The 20732-nt window shown below is 43.9% G+C and overlaps 1 protein-coding gene across 8 annotated transcripts in view; it reads right to left on the bottom strand.

The window, feature by feature from the left end:
- The window catches only part of PKHD1 (PKHD1 ciliary IPT domain containing fibrocystin/polyductin), a 277932-nt gene extending 257894 nt beyond the window's left edge, over positions 1-20038 (bottom strand). For 5 of the 8 annotated variants that reach the window (XM_075086582.1, XM_075086585.1, XM_075086588.1 and 2 more), the window contains exons 1-13: positions 19820-20038; positions 17831-18001; positions 16658-16735; positions 14554-14698; positions 13473-13572; positions 10091-10148; positions 8125-8203; positions 5813-5887; positions 4506-4570; positions 3442-3481; positions 2789-2859; positions 764-865; positions 386-481 (exon numbers count right to left, since the gene is read on the bottom strand). In XM_075086582.1, the coding sequence (XP_074942683.1) occupies positions 386-481; positions 764-865; positions 2789-2859; positions 3442-3481; positions 4506-4570; positions 5813-5887; positions 8125-8203; positions 10091-10148; positions 13473-13572; positions 14554-14698; positions 16658-16735; positions 17831-17882 (961 nt within the window). In that variant the 5' untranslated portion in view covers positions 17883-18001; positions 19820-20038. The other 3 variants (XM_075086583.1, XM_075086584.1, XM_075086586.1) reach the window with 3 other exon arrangements.
- Positions 20039-20732: the final 694 nt, after the last annotated feature.

Genomic DNA, 20732 nt, shown 5'->3' with positions numbered 1-20732 from the left:
GTCTGAATCTCCCCTTTTTTAGTTTAAAACCATTAGCCCTTGTTCTATCACTACAGGAGCTATTAAAGACCCTGTCCCCATCTTTCATATAAGCACATTTTAAGTACTGAAAGGCCTCCATAAGGTCTCCCCGCAGCCTTCCCTTCTGCAGGCCAAACAACCCCAACCCTCTTCACCAGCCTGGCCTCATAGCAGAGGTGTTCCATCCCTCTGATCATTTTTGAGGCCCTCCTCCCTATCAAACCTAGGAGAAACTGGCTTGATGTTGAAGCAGACAGCATTTTGGCAAGCCCTGTTTCTTGATTAGATTAATCACCAAACAATTTCTTCCCTTATATCCATGCATGTTTCCTCATTTGGACCTTCAGTTATTTGAATACCGTACCTGGCTGAGGGCCACCAAGCCTCCTGCCCTTGCCAATAGGCTCAGTGGTGCATCTGATTTGCTGGGGAGAGACGTGCTTGACTTTACAGGGGACACCTGGCAGCAGGAAAATGAGACAAATGTGCTGTGTGAGACCTGGAAACACAACTGAGCTGCAGCATAAACCCATCTTGCTTCCAAAAGGGGTCAACACTTTGCTAAAAGCCTGGGCTTGTACTATCAAGCAAGCAAAATGGTTCTTGCCTACAGTCAGAAAAACTGGACCTTCTTGATGTTGAGTCCTACAGCTCCCGCACTAGTATCCATGAATATCAGTTGGGTTTTGTGGTCAGGACCATGACCACTGTATGGAAAAATTTCACACAGTTTTCCTCTCACCTGCAGCAGTGACCTGCATCGGCTCCTCAAAGAAATCCCCCGTGACAGTGAGATCAGTGCCTCCTCCGAGACTCCCACCAGCTGGAAAGACTGAGGCGATCTCTGCAGAGGAAGGAAAAGGGGAATCTGAAAACCGGCATCAGAAAGGTTAATTCCAGCCCTATTTCTGTTAAAGCCAGCAGGCACTTGCACGGTTTCCAGCCAGAGCAGGCTCCTGTGAATGAAATAGGCATCTCACTGATCCTTCACAGGGTTTTTTGGCAGCCGCTGGGATTACACCAGGAATGAACAACATGGATAGCTTGGCCGTATGACAGGAGAAATGCTGTCATGCTTGCGCTGTTACTTAGCAGTGGCTGCATCTGTCATACTGAGATTGCAAACCAGTATAGTCTGTGCTATCGAGGAGCTCTGGTGGTGGGGGGCAGGGGGAAGTGGAATTAAAACTGTTTTAATCCTTTTGGCCTTGTCTGACTCACTTCTTAATTTAGCCAATAGGTTTAGATGTTACCACACTTTCCAGTCATCCCTTAGGCTTCAGGGACAAATGGAGAGAGCTGAACATCTGACATCTGAGTGTCTACATCATGACCACAAGAATCTTTTGGGGTTTTATCTCTGTTATAGTCATGTCCTCCTACACCAGAAACCTATTTTTCTCTTTGATGACATTTACTCACTTTGCACTCAGACATCCAAGTTTAACCACCCAGTTGTACTTGTACAGTTCTGAAAAAAGGGACTAATAAAAAAAGATGAGGGACATTGGTCTGTATCTGCATTTATTTTTTTGTTAATTTATCCAGTATTTAAACTTTACTTTTACAATATTGACTACTGGCCAGCACAGTATGGTCTACTGGATAGATCTGACAGATCTTGTTTCTGTTGGTGCTCTGCCAACACCCAACTCCTTTCAGGGTTATTTCATTTTACTGTGCCTCAATTAGTAAATAAGGACATAAAATTACCCTCCTTTACAAAATGATTTTAAATTATAGTTGAAAGACGCTACATGCTATAAACAATACACAAAATCATTCATGTTTTGGCTATGTTCTAAAAATAATGGTTTTGTTTTCTCTTGAATCAAGTTTCTCAGCATTCTTTCCATTAATCTAAGCCTCTTGAAAGGTCAAAACTTAACAACAAAACTTGATGGGATCCTGCTGGGGACCTGCACAGGTGAACCAAGTGGTCTTTCAGCTTTATGCAATCTCTGACCACTCTGACACAGGCTGTGCAGTGCCCTACAATCCCTGATCCCCTACTTCTGCTTTGGCTGTTTAGCATACGACTTTGCTGAATCTTGGACACAATTTGTCCATGACCATAATCTTAAGTGAGTGTTCAGGATTTCATTGTCTGCTGCTTACAACATAGCTGTGTTGTGGAGGTTATACATATTAGCGTGCCTTAATCTGCATATTTTAAACGAATGGTGCCGTAACCTGCCATTCACCACTTATCCAGAACTGAATTCTTGGAGTGGCCGAACAACATCTCCTCCTTGTAGCTGATGTGGGATCTGTCTCATCCTAAGGACTGCATTTCTAAACTTTTAGTCTTATCAAATACAGCATGATTTAAGGGAGAAAGGTGATGTAAAGCTTCTCTAGATGCAACACCTCAAGACTACTGCTGATCGGACAAGACAGAGAACAGTAATAAAGCAACGTCATCCCAAATCCTGCCATATTTCTGTTCTGTGGCTGTTTGTCTCAGGCTAGGCCATCCAAAACAGAGTATAAATGTATCCCTGTCTGAGAGGAACACTAACTCACTGGGGATCCATGATACAGCCCATGGCAGCACTCCCAGCTTTAGCACAAAGATCTGGTCTTCCTGAAATATTTGATCTGCAGCTTTTTGTTTAGTCCAACCCATACCAGGGGAGTGGCACACCCAGACCGAGAACATAATGGGATTATGTCCTTGGGAAGAGCAACAGTGGTAGGTCTGTCCTTAGGCCATGCTGGGACTGCGAAGGGACAGTGCAGACAGTGAGGTGGATCAGTGCAATACCTGAATGCGTTTGATACAAGAAAAGCTCCTGTTTCGCACTGATGAGCCAAGCACCTTTGTGTACTGTGGACCTGAAAGAGAGAAAATGCCCGAGAGATCCTTGGCCATTTAAGTTAAATTAGACCTTCTACTGGCAGAGCTGGACACTCGTTCTCCCCAGGAACATTTCTACAAGGACCAACAACACCTTTCACCAGCACATCGAGGTATTGATTCAAGAAACTCCATTGCATGGCTGCAACTCTTTATTGGAAGTACCGGCCTATTGTAAAAGATGGTTTTGACACTTTTCAAAACCCATTTTCACCTCCTTTTATGGTTAAAATCTTTCCCATTTGGATGAAGAGTTAAAAGCGAGGTGAAAGGATTTTATTCAGCTAGGCTTAAAAGATGATTTATGTTTTGGGCACTGAAGCTGAAGTATTAAAACCCCAAAGCAGAGATGCTTTGGGAGAGGAACATTCTCCCTTTTCACTCCCAATCTCATGATAGTCTTCTCAAGATAGGACAACCTCATTTCTAAGCAATAAAACACCAGATTCAGTAAAAATGTCATGCAGTTATCCTGGACACAAATGCAGCTGTGTCTCCATGCAAAGCAACAGGGGGAAAAAAAAAAAAAAAAAGAGAGAGAAAAAATTTTTTTTACTCACTTTCCTTTGTTAAACACCGAGAAGCTCACGTTGTGGGACCCTGGAGGAGAGAAAAGTAATATGCTTTATGGCAGACGCATAGAAGGCTCCATGAAGAGTGCATCCTACCAAACCTTGTCCAGTTGTCCTGGGCCTGAGTCTCCTCTTCCTTATACTTTCCTTACAACAGTATAACTGTGTTGATTTCAGCAGAGAGTGTGTGCAGGAACTGAACTGAATATGAGCTTAAGGAGCTTAGAGCCTTTTGATCATAGGTGGACACTATACTGTGGGTACGTACAGTTACATATCTGACCCTACAAGCTGAATCTTAGCAACAGGATTTGATTGCCTAAGCATAAGCACCTTGTGTCATCTTAGACCCTGTGGATCCTATCTGACCTCACTTGCCATGCTAGGAAGCTGCAGACCTCCTTCAAGACCTCCATTATCAGACACCACACTGGAGAGCTCCTAGATACACCAAGATATCTAAAAACTCAGGCAATACAATTATTGTGCCATCAGTGTCTACATGAGAGCCACATATTGGTCTTTATTTTATATATTTAACGCAGATAATCTCTCCCAAGCAGGAAGCTTGCTGCTCAAAGCCTCCAAAATAAATCAGAAGCTTCTTCAGAGTGCCTGGAAGCAAGAAAAAATGAAAAGGATCCAACCTGCTGTCAGAGAGACTGAGAATAGAGGTGACCACCCAATTTATTCCTCTGATAAACCAGTAGAGGGAAGGTCCATCACATCCAAGAAGGATTAAAGTAAAAGTAGTAAACTGAGCAAAGACCCCAAATCACATTGTTGCTGTCAGCAATGTCCACATCATGTCATGGTTTCACTCAAGCACTGCATTGCATTTTCTCCAAAGCTGTGCAGAGGGGACAGCAAATCATGGCAGTGGGTATTTTGAGCACTGGTAAGCCTTCATCTGAAGCAGGTTTTGTGGACTCAGCCTTGAGCCACATTCCTAACTTTAGAGATAGAGCAGGAACATATGCTTGACACCTCCCCTAAGCCCTCTAGAGCTGCAGGAATAAAAAAACCCATGGTGTTTACTCCTTTTCACCAACCTATATGGTTCCCTTCCACCCGACACTGCAGGGTCCCCAGTCCATCTTCTGCCTGAATAGGGTAGCTGTGGAGAGACAAAGGAGTTTGCTGAGCATTGGGAACAAAAAGAGCAAAATACAGTCAGAGCCATCTAACCAAAAGATGTGAGTTTATACATCTAAGCTAGTCACACTTGGTTCCCTTTAGAAACAAGGGAGAGAAACAGGTGAGATGGGAGAGGAACAACTCATCTCCCCACTGATGATCAAGAGTTCAGCAGCTTAGGGAGATGCCTCCCAGCAAAGCACAGTGCTCCAGCTTGGCCCCCTTACCCTTGTTTCCAGAAGCTGATCATATTGGTGACCTTCAGAACCCCCATTTGAAAAAAAAGCTGAGGGGAGACAAGCCTGGGCACATGATGAGGGTGAGTAGGAGGACAAAAGTGTTTTCCCTCTACTTGCTCCTCTGCATGTCCCTAAATGTAAGTAGGAGCAGGTAGCAATTAAACCAGATATGCTGCCATACATCCATCTCCTGGAGCCATGGAATGATGCAAGTCCCATCACCAACTCACATTTGCATTTAGGTCCCTCTCCTGGGAGCCAGGAGGAACTTTACTGTGCAGTAAGAGGGTCTGCTGAGGACCCCGGGAGTCCTAGCACTGACTTCTGCAGGAGCTGTTTTTTCCCCTGGTTCCCTGTAAAAGCAGCCTCCTTTTTGCAGGGCTCACAGGCACTGTGAGAAGCACATCATTCCTAGTAGAAATGCTGCTGGCAGAACCCATGGCTTTTCCTGTAATTCAGCAGGGTGCAAGAGCCAGAAGTCTAAGGGGTCTCCTGCAACTTACAGAAGACAAGGATACATTAATACCCATAAATAAACTGTGCCCAGGCACCAGAACCTGTCTGCCTATGCTGTTAAATTTTTAGAGCTCTACTTGCCCAGTCTAGGCTCCGGTCAGCTAATCCATCTTTCAAATCAGTTTCTATATGACCAAAGACAATGTATTGACCAGGGTCCATAGGCAGCTTGGAAATGGCTACCCTGTTTTAGAGTCTTAAGAGTTAAACAGAACAGATGTGACCAGGGCATAATATATCATTTCTGGGCCAGAGAACAGCCCCTGGCCCTGCCTGGTTATGGCTAGAGCAACAGAGAGCCGGCAGCTGTCACCCACCCCTGTTGCAGACCGTATGGCCAACCCCCCATGGTCCTCTTCTATCTTAAGCCAAAGCAGAAAATCTTTTTCAAAAGCCAGGAAGATTTTTGCGCAGAAGCTATGCTGAACTCTTGCACCAACATGAACCAAAGGCAAGTCAAGACTGACATGCTTCCAGCTCGCCTGTCAGCAAAAGAGCAGAGACTGGTCCATCCATCTCCTTCTGCCACAAGGATAGCTGGTCTAGGCAAAAAACAAAACCAAGAAATATGAGATACGATACAACAAAGTTTCGCAAATGAAATCCTGATCCTGGTAAAAATCAGCAGCCAATATTTTCAAGTGGGACAGGAAGTTCCCCTCACTTGTATCTAGCATTTATTAGCCTCCTAGAAAACTGGGCAGACCCGAATGTCTCATATCTTATCCTGCGAAGTATATTCCCCAAATACTGCAGTAATTGCACCTCTGTAAATACTATGGCAGGATCACCTTTGAGACAGCTAGGTCTGAACAACCTGATGTCTCCTCCCTGTACTGAAGGGTTGGTAGCCTGAGCCCCAGGAAGACTATACTCACCCTTGCCTTCCAGAAGCAGCAGGCAGCACAAGTACAGCATCATGCTTGTACAGCCATGTGCTCCAGGATCAGGGTGCAGCCCAGGCATTGCTTTAATTCACTGAGGGAAAACACTACAAACAACCTCTGAGAGAAATCACCCAAGCTCCTAATAGCAAATCCAAGTGTCCCCACCTTAAAGAACCAATATGGCAAGAGGCAACTTCCTTAGGAGATGAGAAATCAGGTGGGAGCAATAAATTGACAGTATTTAGCATAATAAGCAAAGGGTGGCAATGATTCTTTGAGAATTAACAGGCAATTAAGGAAAATATGTAATTAAAACCTGTAATGCAAACACTTTGCTGTCCCATGCTTCAGAGTGTGGTTTTATGAGGTTTTAAAAAAAGACTTTGTTTCTATTAATACAGCTTGCTGATATTGAGACGGCTTTCCTTGTAAGGATAAATAGGAAGAAAATCAGTGCTGCAAAATGTTGGTTTCAGCATCACCGGACCATTGTATCCCATGCAAAGCATAGAAAAGGGTGCAGAACACACTTGGAAATATAGAGGATTGTCGTCTTTTGCTCCAAATCCTGCATCAGTGTGACCGAGTGACAGACTGCTCTGGTCATGTCCAAGTTCCCACCTGGTACATATTTACTAACACACCAAAGCTGGGCAAAGTATTGATGTGAAGCTATGATGTGAACCTGCCTGGTATGCTAGGATTTTGAGGCCATTTCCTTTTTGGCCACTGTGAGGTTAAGCTGTTAATGGGTAATGTATCAAGGGAGCATGCAGGCACGTCCAACCTGCAGTCAGACAGACGAGCCTTTCTTCCCACTGATCAAAGGTTTCACAGTTCCACTAGAGGCAGGTAAACTAATAATTAATATTGAACAAAGGATGCTAATGTGCACCCAGTGAGCAAAAATGTAGGGCTGATAAACGGGTGCAGCTGGTATGGTAGGAATCTGCACTGGACTTTCGTTCATGCTAGCAGATAATTCAGTTACTTAGCAAGGGAACTTTCCATTCAGACTGAGAAGCAGCTAAAAAACATCTACTGGTCAAATATCTGCTGCCGCAAGTAAAATTTCTAACTACTGACAATATACACCTTCCCTGCCTCCTGATATGATCCTTACAATTCCAGCACAGCAGCTGTACATTAATAGTTTATCTTTAAAATAGTCACCTGGGCTTAGTTCTTCACTGCCATTGACACAAGTGCAAGGAAATCATAACGCAGTAGTATCTGAGAACACTTCCATACATATGGAAATACATGTGACAGACAGCAGGTCAGCCTTCACGCTTGTTTTGGATTCACTGTGCTTGAAGTGCTGCTGTCCTGGAGTAAATTTTAAAAATCTACCTGCTTTGCTCTGTTGCATGTAACCATAGAAGCAGCAGAAAATAAAAATTAAACCTTCCTTGAGAACAAGGGAGTGACCAGAGCGGGTTTAAAGCAGTGAACAACAAAGCCTTTTGTCTCAAAATACTTCTGCTTTGTCTTCTGACTCACTAAAGCATCTGCTTCGAACTAATAGTTTTTCTAAAAATGCAAATGGAAGGGAAAATTTATTTAACTTTTAGATTCTGACATTATTTTAATTAGTTAAATTTTACTTTGCTAGCCAAAATAAGATCTACAGCAACCAGACACAATTACAATACAATTCACACTGAGCGGTGATTGACTGTGCTGCCAGTAAACAAACCAACTAGCTTAATGGACCAGTTGCAATTAGATTAACAAAGTTTGCTGGAGCCCAACTCATGAGCTGCAATAAACCACAAAGGAAGCAAATAGCAATTCTGGGCCAACTGGTTGCAATTTATTGCTGTCAAGGAGGGTGATGGAAGAAACATCAATTTATAGGGATGGGGTCAGATAACAGCCTATATTATTACCCATCAATATAATCCACATTGAAGTCCAAAGTCTCATATCTTCCAGCTATTGTCTTCCCATAGATCTCTATTAAATTTCCTGTTTAAAAGAAAATAGAAATTGAAGAGAGTCTTCTAAAAACAGAGAATTTGCATTTGCAGTTTTTGTAGGATGAACAAAAGAAACTCTTGGTCTTTGCAAATTTTGCAGAGAGGTGCCCAACTGGCTACGCTGGTGTCTACTCTCAGCTTCTACCATAGTTCAAGGTGACTTTGTGCTTAATTAACTTTTCCCAAAACACACATCTGTTTCCCACAACGAAGTCAATTCCTGATTTTTGAGCAGATCTATAGTATTTCATAGAATCATTTGTACTGAGAAGATATTTTCCTCAACTCTTTTGTTAACTAAACCCCAGATTCTAACCAAATTCCACTGTAGAACCTCATGAGGCAACCAAAATGACATCATCTCTACACTAGACACGATCAGGATCTGAAGGACCTCAGCATATATGCGGCCAGCTGAATCACTCCCAACAGTCCCTTGACCATATTGGGTGACAGCTTGGTTCAGTTGCCTGCACACAAGTGTCTTAAATCATTTGATTTAAGCCACCCACAGTGGCTCCAGAAGGGAATGAGTCTTCCTTGTCCTGTGTCATATCTACCAGCTCCATGCAGCTCCTTCATGCTCCAGGACGTCTCAAATAGCACTAGACGATTAGTGTTACTCTTATGTTCCTCAGTGACTACACTGGGAGGTCAAACATCCAGCTAACACATAGAAACCTCCATGCTGTTGGCCTTCTTGCCCACAAGGGCACAGGGTCACCTCGCTGTCCCCCAGCACCCCCAGGGCCTTCTCAGCAGAGCCGCTCTCCAGCAGGTCCCCCCCAGCCTGTGCTGGTGCGGGGGGCTGTTCCTCCCCAGGGGCAGGACCTGGCACTGGCTCCTGTTGAATTCCCTGAGGTTCCCCTGGGCCCAGCTCTCCAGCCTGGCCAGGTCTCACTGGATGCCAGCACAGCCTCTGGTGCATCAGCCGCTCCTCCCAGCTTGGGATCGTCAGTGAACTTGCTGAGGTTACGCTCTGTCCCATCGTCCAGGTCATTGATGACTATGTTGAAGGACAGGACCCAGCACAGACCATGGGGAACACCACTAGTGACAGGCCCCCATCCAGACTCTGCTCCACTGATCAACGGCCCTCTGAGTTCTGTTGTTGAGCCAGTTCTCTGTTCACCTCACTCTCCACTCATCCAACCCATACTTCCTAAGCTTGTCCATGAGGATGTTACGGGAGACAGTGTCAAAAGCCTTGCTGAAGTCAAGGTAAACAACATCCACTGCTCTCCCTTCATCTACCCAGCCAGTCATGCCATCAAAGAAGGCTATTAGGTTGGTCAAGCACAATCTCCCCTTGATGAATCCATGTTGACTACTTCTGATAACCCTCTTTTCCTCTACATGCCTGGAGATGACCTGTAGGATGAACTGTTCCATCACCTTTCCAGGGACGGAGGTGAGGCTGACTGGCCTATAGTTTCTCAGGTCCTCCATCTTGCCCTTTTTGAAGACTGGAGTGACATTTTCTGTCCTCCAGTCTTCAGTCACCTTTCCTGTCCTCCACGACCTTTCAAACATGATGGAGAGTGGCTTAGCAAGAGCATCCACCAGCTGCCTCAGCACTCGTGGTGCATCCCATTGGGGACCATGGATTCATGTCTCCTGAACAACTCTCTATTCAGGCAGAGTTGGGCTGCAGAAGCTAAGTACCAAATAACCTGGTCACCATGCATTACCCACTTCTCTTGTAACTCTCTCCCCTTGTGCAAACCCATTTTCCTGTTCATCATGATCTTGGACATTAAGTTCTGGAGGTGCCCATTTTAATCCCCAGCAAGACAGATCCCTCATAAGGAGAAACACAGTATGGAACATCAAATAATAATTAAAGGGGGCTTCAGCTTAAGGAAAGGTCCCATACCTGGGATGCCAGATGGTGGACTAATTTGATGAACCACAGGTGTCTGCGCAGCAGAGAACTGCAAAGAGAAATTTGTAGTTAAATGGCAGTCGTTTTCGCAGCAGCCCAACAAGATCTGATTACACATTGCTTACGACATGGATGGCAACTACATTTCACAGACTCAGACTTTAGGATTTGTTCTTTGAAGGGCAGTCCTGCTCTGCGAAGGGAGTAAGTACACTGCCCCCTTCTTGCCCCCTCTGCATTCAGAGTATGGCTTACTGTTATTTTTGCATCATCTTTGTGCCCAAATTTTCCACCCTGGCTTGAGTCAATTCCAGAAAATATGCCTTAATACACTGTAAAATTTCTAAGCCATGCTTTATCTGAAGTCGAGACCTCCATTTTATCTAACATTATGGCACTATTTTTCTTCCCAATACTATACTCTTAAAAATTATTTCTACATCACAGAAGTGATAGAGTTCATCTATCCTTTAGCAAGCTTGAGTACCCTAAAGCAGTGTAGCAAAGAAAATGCTTGTATTGGCCCATCTTAGCGCAGTATAATACACCAGTGGTGTCTTTGGGAAAGCACTCTCTTGCCCCCTGAATTAAACAGGTAAATACTGGAAATCTGCTATGGTCTTTTACTTTAACAGAGTCCAAGGAGGAGCAGGGAGACTGTGCTTTAAGGCAAGCTTCTCAGAAGATGGGGAACGCACAGGGACCCTTTCCAAATGGTGGACAGTCATCATCAGCCTCCCAAAGTAGTCGAGAGATGTGGATACCTGACCTGGCACATCCTTTGGTTGCATTTTCAACAAGTAGAGGAGCCCTGTTGCCCTTTTTCTCTAATTTACTTTAAGATCTGTGAGACTTCTTCTAACCAAAATTACTCTAGAATTTTTTTTGCCCAGGTTGACACCATTCCTATTCAAACGGTGTGGTGTGTGGGAGCACTACTCATCGAGTGGCCAGAGGTACACGTGGTCCTCCACATGCTGTTAGCTCACATGGAATTAGTATTTTCTGTAAATGTCCCTGTCCCTGCCTAGAAGATGGCAAACTGGATAGGACAAATAAATTAATGGTTTCAGCAGTCTTCAGCACAAGTGCCTTATGTCCAAATTGAGCACCTGGACCCCAGTACTAAAGGAAATAAAAAGGCAGCCGAAACCCTTTGGATGTGTTCAAAAAATTCCTGCTCTGGATAAGGAGTTGTCCTCAGAACACTGGTATTACCCAGTGCTGGGTTAGCTGAACGTTACCTTGTAACAGGCTGAGACAGTGTCAGTGGGAAAGTGCCTGGACAGGCAATGAAAAAGAGCTGGATATCTTGGGAAAGCCTCAAGGAGAGTTGTGGAAAGAGAAGGTGGGCTCTTGGACTTCAGCTATATGAGTAAATAAAATAACCTGGAATCTGTTCTTTGGCCCAGGGAACAGCATGGCTTATATCCATGTACGGAAACTCTCCCCTTATACCAAAAAGAAGGTGGCCTAATCCACGCTAACGGGAGCAGACTTGCCATCACCCAAAGCAGAAAATACCACACTAATGAGCAGCAGCTAGGTGATCCCAGGCAGTGCTGGAGACCACATCCTCACCCTGCCTTGCTAACGAATACAGGCACAGCCTGGCATTTTACAGAGAGACCTTGCTAAAACCTCATCAGTTCTTTATTCCTCAGATATTTGCTTCAAAATATAAGAGTATTGTCATTGTCTTTCCCCAGTGCAGCATTCTGCACTGTAGAAATGAAAATCATTATGTGGAAACCAAGGGTCAGATCCATCAAGGCATTTAGGGGTCTTGGGCTTAAGATGATGTATAAAGGCACCTGGCTTGTTCAGATTTTCAAAACCAATTTGTCTCTCTACTTTCTTAGGAGCTACAAATACCTCCATAAATCTGGCCTGCAGTCTGCTAGCTGGCTAAATCCTGTTTCCATCTAAGTCATTAGCTGCTCAATTTCATTAACCTTACAGAAAAAGTACATTTCCCATGTGTCCCCATTCCCCAAATCACCCATTTCTCAAAGCCTTCTCCACACATCTCCATCCTCCCCACCTTCAAGCCCTCTTATGTCCTCGCTTGCACTTACAGGTGCTGCTGTCATCCCTGTAGATAGCATAAAAAAAAACTCATCTGCATAACCAAATCAAGGACATGATTGCATATGGTTTTTTCCAAGCTTTCCTTGAACCCTATTCCCTTTCAAAGCTCAGTTCTTGCCTTCTCTCTCCCTCATGGTCATGTTAAAAATTAATGAGTAGCCACAAACTCCCTCCAGTGATGGACACTTCTGAGAAACAAAGGCAACATCATGCCACACCCTGTGCTGGAGCCAATGCAGACAAGGAAGCCAAAAACAGCACGAAAGCTAGAGCCACTAGCCGACACCAGTCTTCTGAGCTGTTCAGACTTGTTGCTGCCTGCAGCAGGCTTTTTCAGTCTACTGCAGAGGCAAAATTAATTTTTAATACTCATAGCTCCCAGGTCCCAGTCCCAAAACAAAGAGACACATTGTGTTTTATTTAGCTTGGAATGTGCCTCATTAACAGCATCCCCTGGTGATTTTTCATCAACTCTTTAAGCTAGCTGAACCACCCAACGACTCTTTGGCTATAACGTGCAATTCACTGAAAATGCTGAGCTTTCTTGCTCCATACTCAAAGTTATCACAGAGGTGGGATGTGACTTCTGAACACACCAGGCCTCATCCCAAAGCACACAGCCACCCTTAAGGATTCTGCTTTGCAAGAGATCCTGACATCATCATCATTAACTGGTCTAGTACCACCATACCCCACAACCTCCTGAGACAACGTGCTTTGGCTTTGAGAGCCAAAGGGAAAATGCTGGTCTGGCGGGGGAGTAGCAAGCTCTCATAATAACAGAGCAACAGATATGAAATCACAACTGACGTCTGAGCTTTCCAAATCTTGCTCATCTTAGGTGTGGAGAGCTGTCCTAGCCCTGGAGAGATGTCCTTTCCTGGAACCAGCTGTGCCCATGGGAGGTGTTCTTGCCCATGGTTACCTCTCAGTGTGGACTGTTAGCTTCCACCCTGCAGCTTGAAAGGTAACATCAGAAGACGACAACACAGGGTCTTCTGACAGTATCTTCTGACTCTGTGGCTTAAGTGCAGAGACAGGTTAACTTGGACCCAGATTTTTGATTCAGAAAGACCTCTTCCTTCCAGTGCCAGACTAATGAGTACCTCATTAGACCTAAGGGACAGAAGGGGCATCCTAACTTCTTGTCCTGACATGCGATCAGACATACAGTGTGAGAGAAAATATTTGAGCATATTCTCTGTGATACTAAGTCTAAAGTTTGACTCCCTTTGATACCGTGAATTCTTTATCATCACTTCTATCCTTGCTTAGTGGTTACCTTGAAAGAATAGTTTTCTTTCTCCACGCCAGTGAGGTTGTTAATTACATGTCCTTTAAATATCACCTCCACGTAGTAGAAACCTTCCTGGGGTGAAGACCTGGGTGGAAGAAAAAGGGTTATATTATTTTTAAGAGATTTGGTTTATTTTTAGGAAATGCCAGGTCCTTCACAGGCTCTCCATTCTTAGCAGGTCCACTGAGCAAAAAAAATGACACTGTGAACCCAAACTTTACACATATGAACCCAAACTCTAAGACTACAATTTAAAATAAATGTGGAGGCACAGCAAGATATTACAGTTAAGTGCAGAAGATGATAGGACTACACCAGAACTCTGTCCAAATTGTATGTTAGTGCAGAACACAGACATGCTCATTAGGGCTCATTAATGCTAATGAAGAGTTGTTATTCATTAACATGAAAGTAACCCAGGGCTGCCTGGATTTACAGGGCATCTTGATCCTGGTTTGCAAATTAATGCTGCATCCTTAAGGCACACAGTTTCTCAGCACAATATTCAGCAGAATTAACTCTCAAACAAATCCTAGCAGCAAGAGATGGAAAAGCCCCATTAGTATCACTCTTACAGCCTCGTGAGTCACCCCAAGTCTTCCAGTCAAACAATCTTTAAAGTTATGACAGGTTGGGATAGAGGGAGCTTACTTTTCCCAGCTGGTGCTTGAAACCATATTTGTTTCTCATTCTACCCATAACATCTCTCTATGATTTTGGACAGATCAGGTCAAAGACACCAGAAACTGGTTAAAAACAAACAAACAAACAAACAAACAAACAACACCCAGTTTTTCTTAGGAGTTTTGCATCTAAGAATTATATATCTACAAACCTTTGAGGATCTCAGTCTAGGTTTTCCAAGAAGCCTCACTCTGGCTCTTATGCTACGTAACCCAGTGCTTCATTAAGTTGAAGCAAGGACAAATGCAACACAGCTTAGGAGGTGCTCAGATGCAGCCACAGGAATTCCTTAAACTCCCAAACTGTGCACACAGTGAAAGAAAATGAGGATCCTACCAGACAAATGGCAAAGCCTCACCCATACCACACTCACGGGTCATACCTTGTCCTGCATCTTATAGCGTGTAAGTCAAAATACAGAGGCGAGACATCACACGGCAACCTGGGCAGGTCTGGATTCACCAGGGACACCTCCAGCTGCGACGTGCTGGCTGAAGAGACATGCTCTAGCTGGTGGGATGTTGAGCCTAGGTAATCAAAGTCAACCAGAAGAGCTCTGTGAGGACAGGCTCACTCACACATGACAAACATTTTCGAATGTGTAACCCAGCTTCTCTTTAGAAGCAATGCTTAGAGTGCTTAATCAAGCTTTTTAAAATCCTGTTTGTGCAATTTCACCGCACAGCCACTCCCTCCCTCCCTGGTAGGATGGGGAAAGAGAATCAGAAGAGTAGAAGTGAGAAAACTTGTGGGTTGACATAAAAACAGTTTAAGAATCAGAAAGAAATACTAATAATTAAGAGGAAGAAGAAAAAATAAAAACGAGAGAGGAAAATAAAACCCAAGAAGGACAAGTGATGCAAATGAAAACAATTGCACGCCACCAACCAGCCGATGCCCAGCCAGTCCCCGAGCAGCAGCCCCCCCCTGCAACCTCCCCTCTAGTCCTATGCCTGAGCATGATGTCATATGGTATGGAATATCCCTTCAGTCATTTGGGGTCAGCTGTCTCAGCCCTCCCAACTCCTTGTGCATCCCCAGCCTACTTGCTTGTGGGGTGGTATGAGAAGCAGAAAAGGCCTTGACTCTGTAAGCACTGCTCAGCAATAACTAAAACAACTGTGTGTTATCAACAGTTTTCAGCACTAATCCAAAACATGGCACCATACAAGCTACTCTGAAGAAATTTAACCCTCTCTTAGCCAAAACCAGTACACATATTAAGACCAAGTTCATCCCACCATGCAGCTGCATGGCTTTTTCTTTTTGCCTCTAATGCAGTATTTGGTCTCTCCCACAGGTATTCTACTGCAGAGATGGACAGTTGTTGGATGTTTGAATTACCTCAGACATCTACACTGGAAAAACATACGCCCACAGATACTTAAAGCACCTGGGAAGTTAATACCCTTTGACACACACGGTTGCTGATGTCTTGCACGGTTTTGCTGACAGGACCTCAGGTTGGCCTCTGCTGTGAGGTGGGCCTCCTTAGCCTATTTCTGTAAAGTAAGCTGTCCAAAGAATTAAAGACTTCTAAAATCTTCAGAAAGTCAAGCTTTATCTGAACATAAACATAAGCATGCTTAACTTTTGTAGTGTAACCAAATACAACCAGAAATGAAGAAGGCTTCCAAACAACTCTCCCTTGCTCATGATCTTCACAGGTGGTTCCCAGTCCACAGACTCACTTTAAATGACATCAGTGGTTTCTCAAGTTGCAGCAAACTGCATGTTTCCTCCTGGTCCCAGGAAGGTTTTTCCCCTTCGCCCAAGGCCTGGCTGTCTGCTTCTCCCCACCAAAAAAAGACACTTTGCTTGAACTGTGAGTTCCCAGCTGTAACAGTCTCTGCCTGCCACACAGTGCTGTTGGGGAAATATCTCCCTGGAAGACATAAGCTGTCTTTTTTTCCCCTCTATTTCATAATCTCTGTGGGAGTGCACAATATTCAGACAAATAAGACTGATACCATTCATCATAGTTATAAATGACAGTGTCAGAACATGAGCAGCTAAACCAAATATACACCTCTCCTGGAAACAAATTCTCTTCCCAATAAATCAACATTCAGTACTACTGAAAATCAGGCCTAGCTTTATACAGTTGGTTTTGGGCCCAAATGAGCATGGCATGTCAATTTCTGTGATTTTTTTACTGGTATCTCATGCTTATCATTAGCGTTTTTAAAGCTCCAGCATCAGAGGACCTATGAATAGAGGAGACTCTCAGCTTTCCTTCAAAAAAACAAGGTAGCAGGGAGGAAATTTCTAGCCCTAGGTTTAGGACTTCTTTTGCTTAGAAAGAACTTAAAAACAAGCAACCATCACCAAAAGGTTATGAAGTAATAATTTCAAGCCAATTTCATGTTAAGGGTGCCACAGTCCATGTACCTATTGCTGAGGGTTTGTCACTCCAACTACAAATCTCAGAATGGAGGTGATTCTCTGTGACTTTGACATATGCTTTATAAAAGCTTAAAACTCACCATCCAGGGTAATAGTAATCCACGTTCCTCCAGCAACACTGCCCTCTCGGGGTTTAATGAGCAATCCCGTGGCTGTCACTGTGAAAACAACCCAGCTATGTCAGGCTGAAGTACAGTGGAAACATCTAAGACATCTAATTCAGGATAAGATTGTGACAGCTGTCCCCCTGTGATCCCACCCTTCATCTTTTTTCTCCTTCTTAGGCATCTAAATTCATCATATTGCTCATACTTTTTCCCCTAAATGTCTACCCTATGTAATAGTCCTGCTTCCCCTCAGGATGGGTTTTGATGCCTTTAGGACTTGGTGAACCAAGCTACAGTCCAAGCCTCCTGTCTTCCTCAAGAATTAAAATAAAGACAATAAACCTCATGTTTATTCCTCCAGCTCTCAAAGAAACATGTTTGCTAACTTCTATACACTCTCCCAAACTTAGGGCTGCCTACAAAGTATATCCTTTTCTGGCTCCAGGACAGCCTGTCAGCTTTTTCTTGACAAAGTCCTTAAGAAAGAAACACAGACCTGGAAAGGAACTCTTGCTTCATTAAATTAAGTCACCTGTAGCTTGCTATACAATGTCTTTCATAAAGGCATCAAATTCTTAAGAAAATTTAGGATTTCTTTTGGGGACCCTCATCCTCTGAAGCTAATAGAGATGAACCAGTGGCTAGCTTCTTTTTTTGTAGCCAAGTATCAGAATTTTCCAGAAGTCCTTTTACAGTGAGAATCAGTTTCCTGTTTAGCATTTCAGGAGATTTGCAACTTCTTAGCTGCACGTGAATGCAATCTCACCGAACACCAGTATTGATCACTGAAGCCAAATATTGGACATACTTGCATCATGAACCCTTAGTATCAACATGCAAACAGTGATATGACTATCATCAAGTGAATGAAAACCAACAGGCATGAGAAAAGCCCAGGTAGAACAAGGAAAATTAACAATGAATCCAGAAATCTCCATGGCTGTGGAAATAATGCCATGAAAGGCCACTGATAAGGGTGGACAATGTCCTGTGTGCTGCAGTCAATATCCCATAACATTCAACACCTTTTGAGACGCTTCTCCATCTCTCTCACTCAGGGCCAGTCTGTATCCAACCCAGTGGCACTGGCTTTTGCTGGTGGTGTATGACCAGTGTGGTTGGAGACAACACTTCTCTAGGACCCACCTGCAAAGAATATCAGCTCAGCACTCAGAAAGGATGGTCCCCAAAGGTTCATCTTGGACTTTGGATGGGGATTTCACAAGAGACTGGCTCTGGGATCATGGCTTGGGGCCTGAGCACCTTCCCTGTAACTTTAAAAAAACCCCATCTGTATTCTTTCTTCACATTGGAGACCTGTGGGAGCAACGGTCTGTGTTACAGCAGACAAGATGGACTGCAATGTGAAATCACAGAGAAAACACTGATTTGTCTCTCACGCAGTATAAAGGATCAATATATTGCAAACCATACTCTTTTTCCTCCTACCCAACATACCTACATAGAACATATTCCCCTTTGAGCAGATGACTTTCCAGACAAGCTCAGGATGAGCTTTCCCCCACTGGGGCCATGTTTAATAAGACTGACTCTGATTAAGTAGGAGACACAGGTGAATTAATGAAACCAATTACAGGATTTAGAGCCAATGGGGTTAAACTCTTCCAGCTCTGTGCTGCTTTGTGCAAAATTGTTACATCTATCACATTAAACTAATCATGCCATGGTCATTCTCCAGCTCTGAAAGCAAATGACTTGACTATGCCAATAAGCTTTCTAGCCCTCCACAGGTAGCTCCAAACCAGTAACGGTCCATGCAGACTTCTGCAGATGTGCTTAGGAATTGCTTGGAAGAGCACTGGTAGCCTTGATCACAGTGGTGCTGGGAACTGGTCTAAGAATATAAACATTTGAGTGCCCATATCCTGGGAAGTTCCTTGGTCTTACTTGTTATCGTAGGCAGTCATATCACACATTCGTTTTGTAAAGTCCATGCCAGCAACTGTTTTAACATTTAAAACAGTAGACCATCAACTTTACTGCCTTCACCCTGGCTTTTGTACTAGTATGGACAACCATGGGTCAATTAATTTAGCCACATTTTAAATGAGGAAGAAGCCAAAAATCTTACCAGCAAGCACAGAGACTGGGACACCCTATCCAGAACAGCCCTTGGTTGTTAAAACTCAGATCAGACCACAAAAGCCCCTGACATAAAGATAAAATCAAATGGCAAGAAGAAAATACAGGATTCTAGACTGTTTTTACGGTAGGATCCAAAGGGCAAAAATCACAGTCATTGTATGAGGAACTGTATAAGCAGTAATTCTCAAAGGGAGAATCCATGTTCCCACACCGAAGAACAAAATGATGCAAAGAGACAGCCTTTCACCGTCCTGCTCCACCGGTTGGTGAAAAAAGGACAAGAAGAGACCTCAAGTCTCTTAAGGCCCAGTTCCTCTGCAGGATGATGGTACCATGTGGTCTTCTATGTAGTGGCTTTGGTCCATTCACTACATACACTGCACTGAGTCAAGCACTCTTCTATATTTGTGATATACCTGTCAGATCACCTGAGAAAGCCTAAACAACTGTCCATAGCCCTGTCTGCTTTGCTGGCTTCTGTAGATGTCCTTAAGACCCATCAAAATGAAGCCCATTGAGTTGATTAACAGCTACATTAAAGAAAACAACACTGTTCAAAGGGAAAAAGAATGGCTGGTTCTTTGTATGGTACTGCTACAGTGGTTCAGAATACCTGATGCTTTAAGTCAGTTTTAAAAGGACTAATGCACACAGAGAAACGATCTGCAGTCTATAGGCACAAAGCGTACCTGAACCTGATTAGAAGATGTGGTCGGCTTGTGCCCAAGGGTACCAGAGAGTGACACTCTTAGAGGTGAGAGTTGGGCAGAGGCTTTAGTTACCCTGTAACTGCAGCAAACACGCTGTCCCCATAAAGCCAATTTCTAAGCTTCTGTTGTTTTTTGTACCACAGACCTACTGTAACTACCCTCACTATATTTCTTGCACATTTTAACGTAACTGCAATTTGCACGGGTCCAAGTCGAGAGCCCTGATGCATGTGAACGTTGCATTTCAAAGCAGGTACGTAAAAGATCATTTAGGTTTACTTTCACTATTCCTATTAGGACTTTTCCTAGTATTACTTACCTTATTCGATTTGTTCTTCTTCCATTCCTCTGACGAGCGAGGTGTGGAGGCTTTGCTACCAGCATAACTGTTCCATCCCTTTGACACCAGCTCTATTGCAGTTTTCAGTCTGAGGTCATGCTAGGCACTCAGTTCAGTCCCTGCATGGGTAACAGAGTCACAGTGTGCTGAAACCCACCAGACTAGTTTCTCAAAAGGCTCAATGCCTGTCACAGACAGGTCAGAGCTGTCCATTGGGCATGCTTAATTATTAACCTAAGCTACTCGCTGCTATTAACTGTTTTGTTCCAAGTCTTTAATGACCATAATGGGAGCAACCTGGAATTGTTCTTCCATTGGTATATGACTAGATCCTCCAACAAGAGGATAATGAGTCCATTTCATCTTCCTTTTCCCCCACAACATGACAGAAAAACTGATTGAATTGTTTCTTCATATGCTGATATCCAATCTAGGAGTGACTTTCATAGTAAGTAGACTTCAAGATTTCCATATATACTCTTAATTCAATTTTTCTATGGTATTCCCAACAGTGTCTGCATTTGGCAGGAATTCTGCCCAGCGGATATTCAGACCCCCTACCACATTTCAAGTACTTACACCCCTGCAGGTCCTTACATAGTCAGTAGTGGAAGAGTGCATTGGACTTACACAGTGTTATCATTTACCCTGTGGAGAACCATGTCCCTCCGCAGGCTGCAGGGAAGCCCCAGCTCAGCATACACAAGGCGCTGAATAGCTGTGTGAACACCACCCCTATCCCCACCTCTGCACCCATCTATTGGAAGACCAGATGGTTTCTGATGGAGCCATCAGAAACATGATGGGTTGCTGAGCCCTTCCCTGCACTGGTATGGATGCCTTCATGGAAGTTTCCACTGAAATTCAGAGGAAGCTCTCAGACACCACAGGT

This window comes from Phalacrocorax aristotelis, chromosome 3, assembly GCF_949628215.1.
Source record: "Phalacrocorax aristotelis chromosome 3, bGulAri2.1, whole genome shotgun sequence".
NCBI lineage: Eukaryota > Metazoa > Chordata > Aves > Suliformes > Phalacrocoracidae > Phalacrocorax > Phalacrocorax aristotelis.
This window is presented reverse-complemented; position numbering and strand designations above follow the sequence as displayed.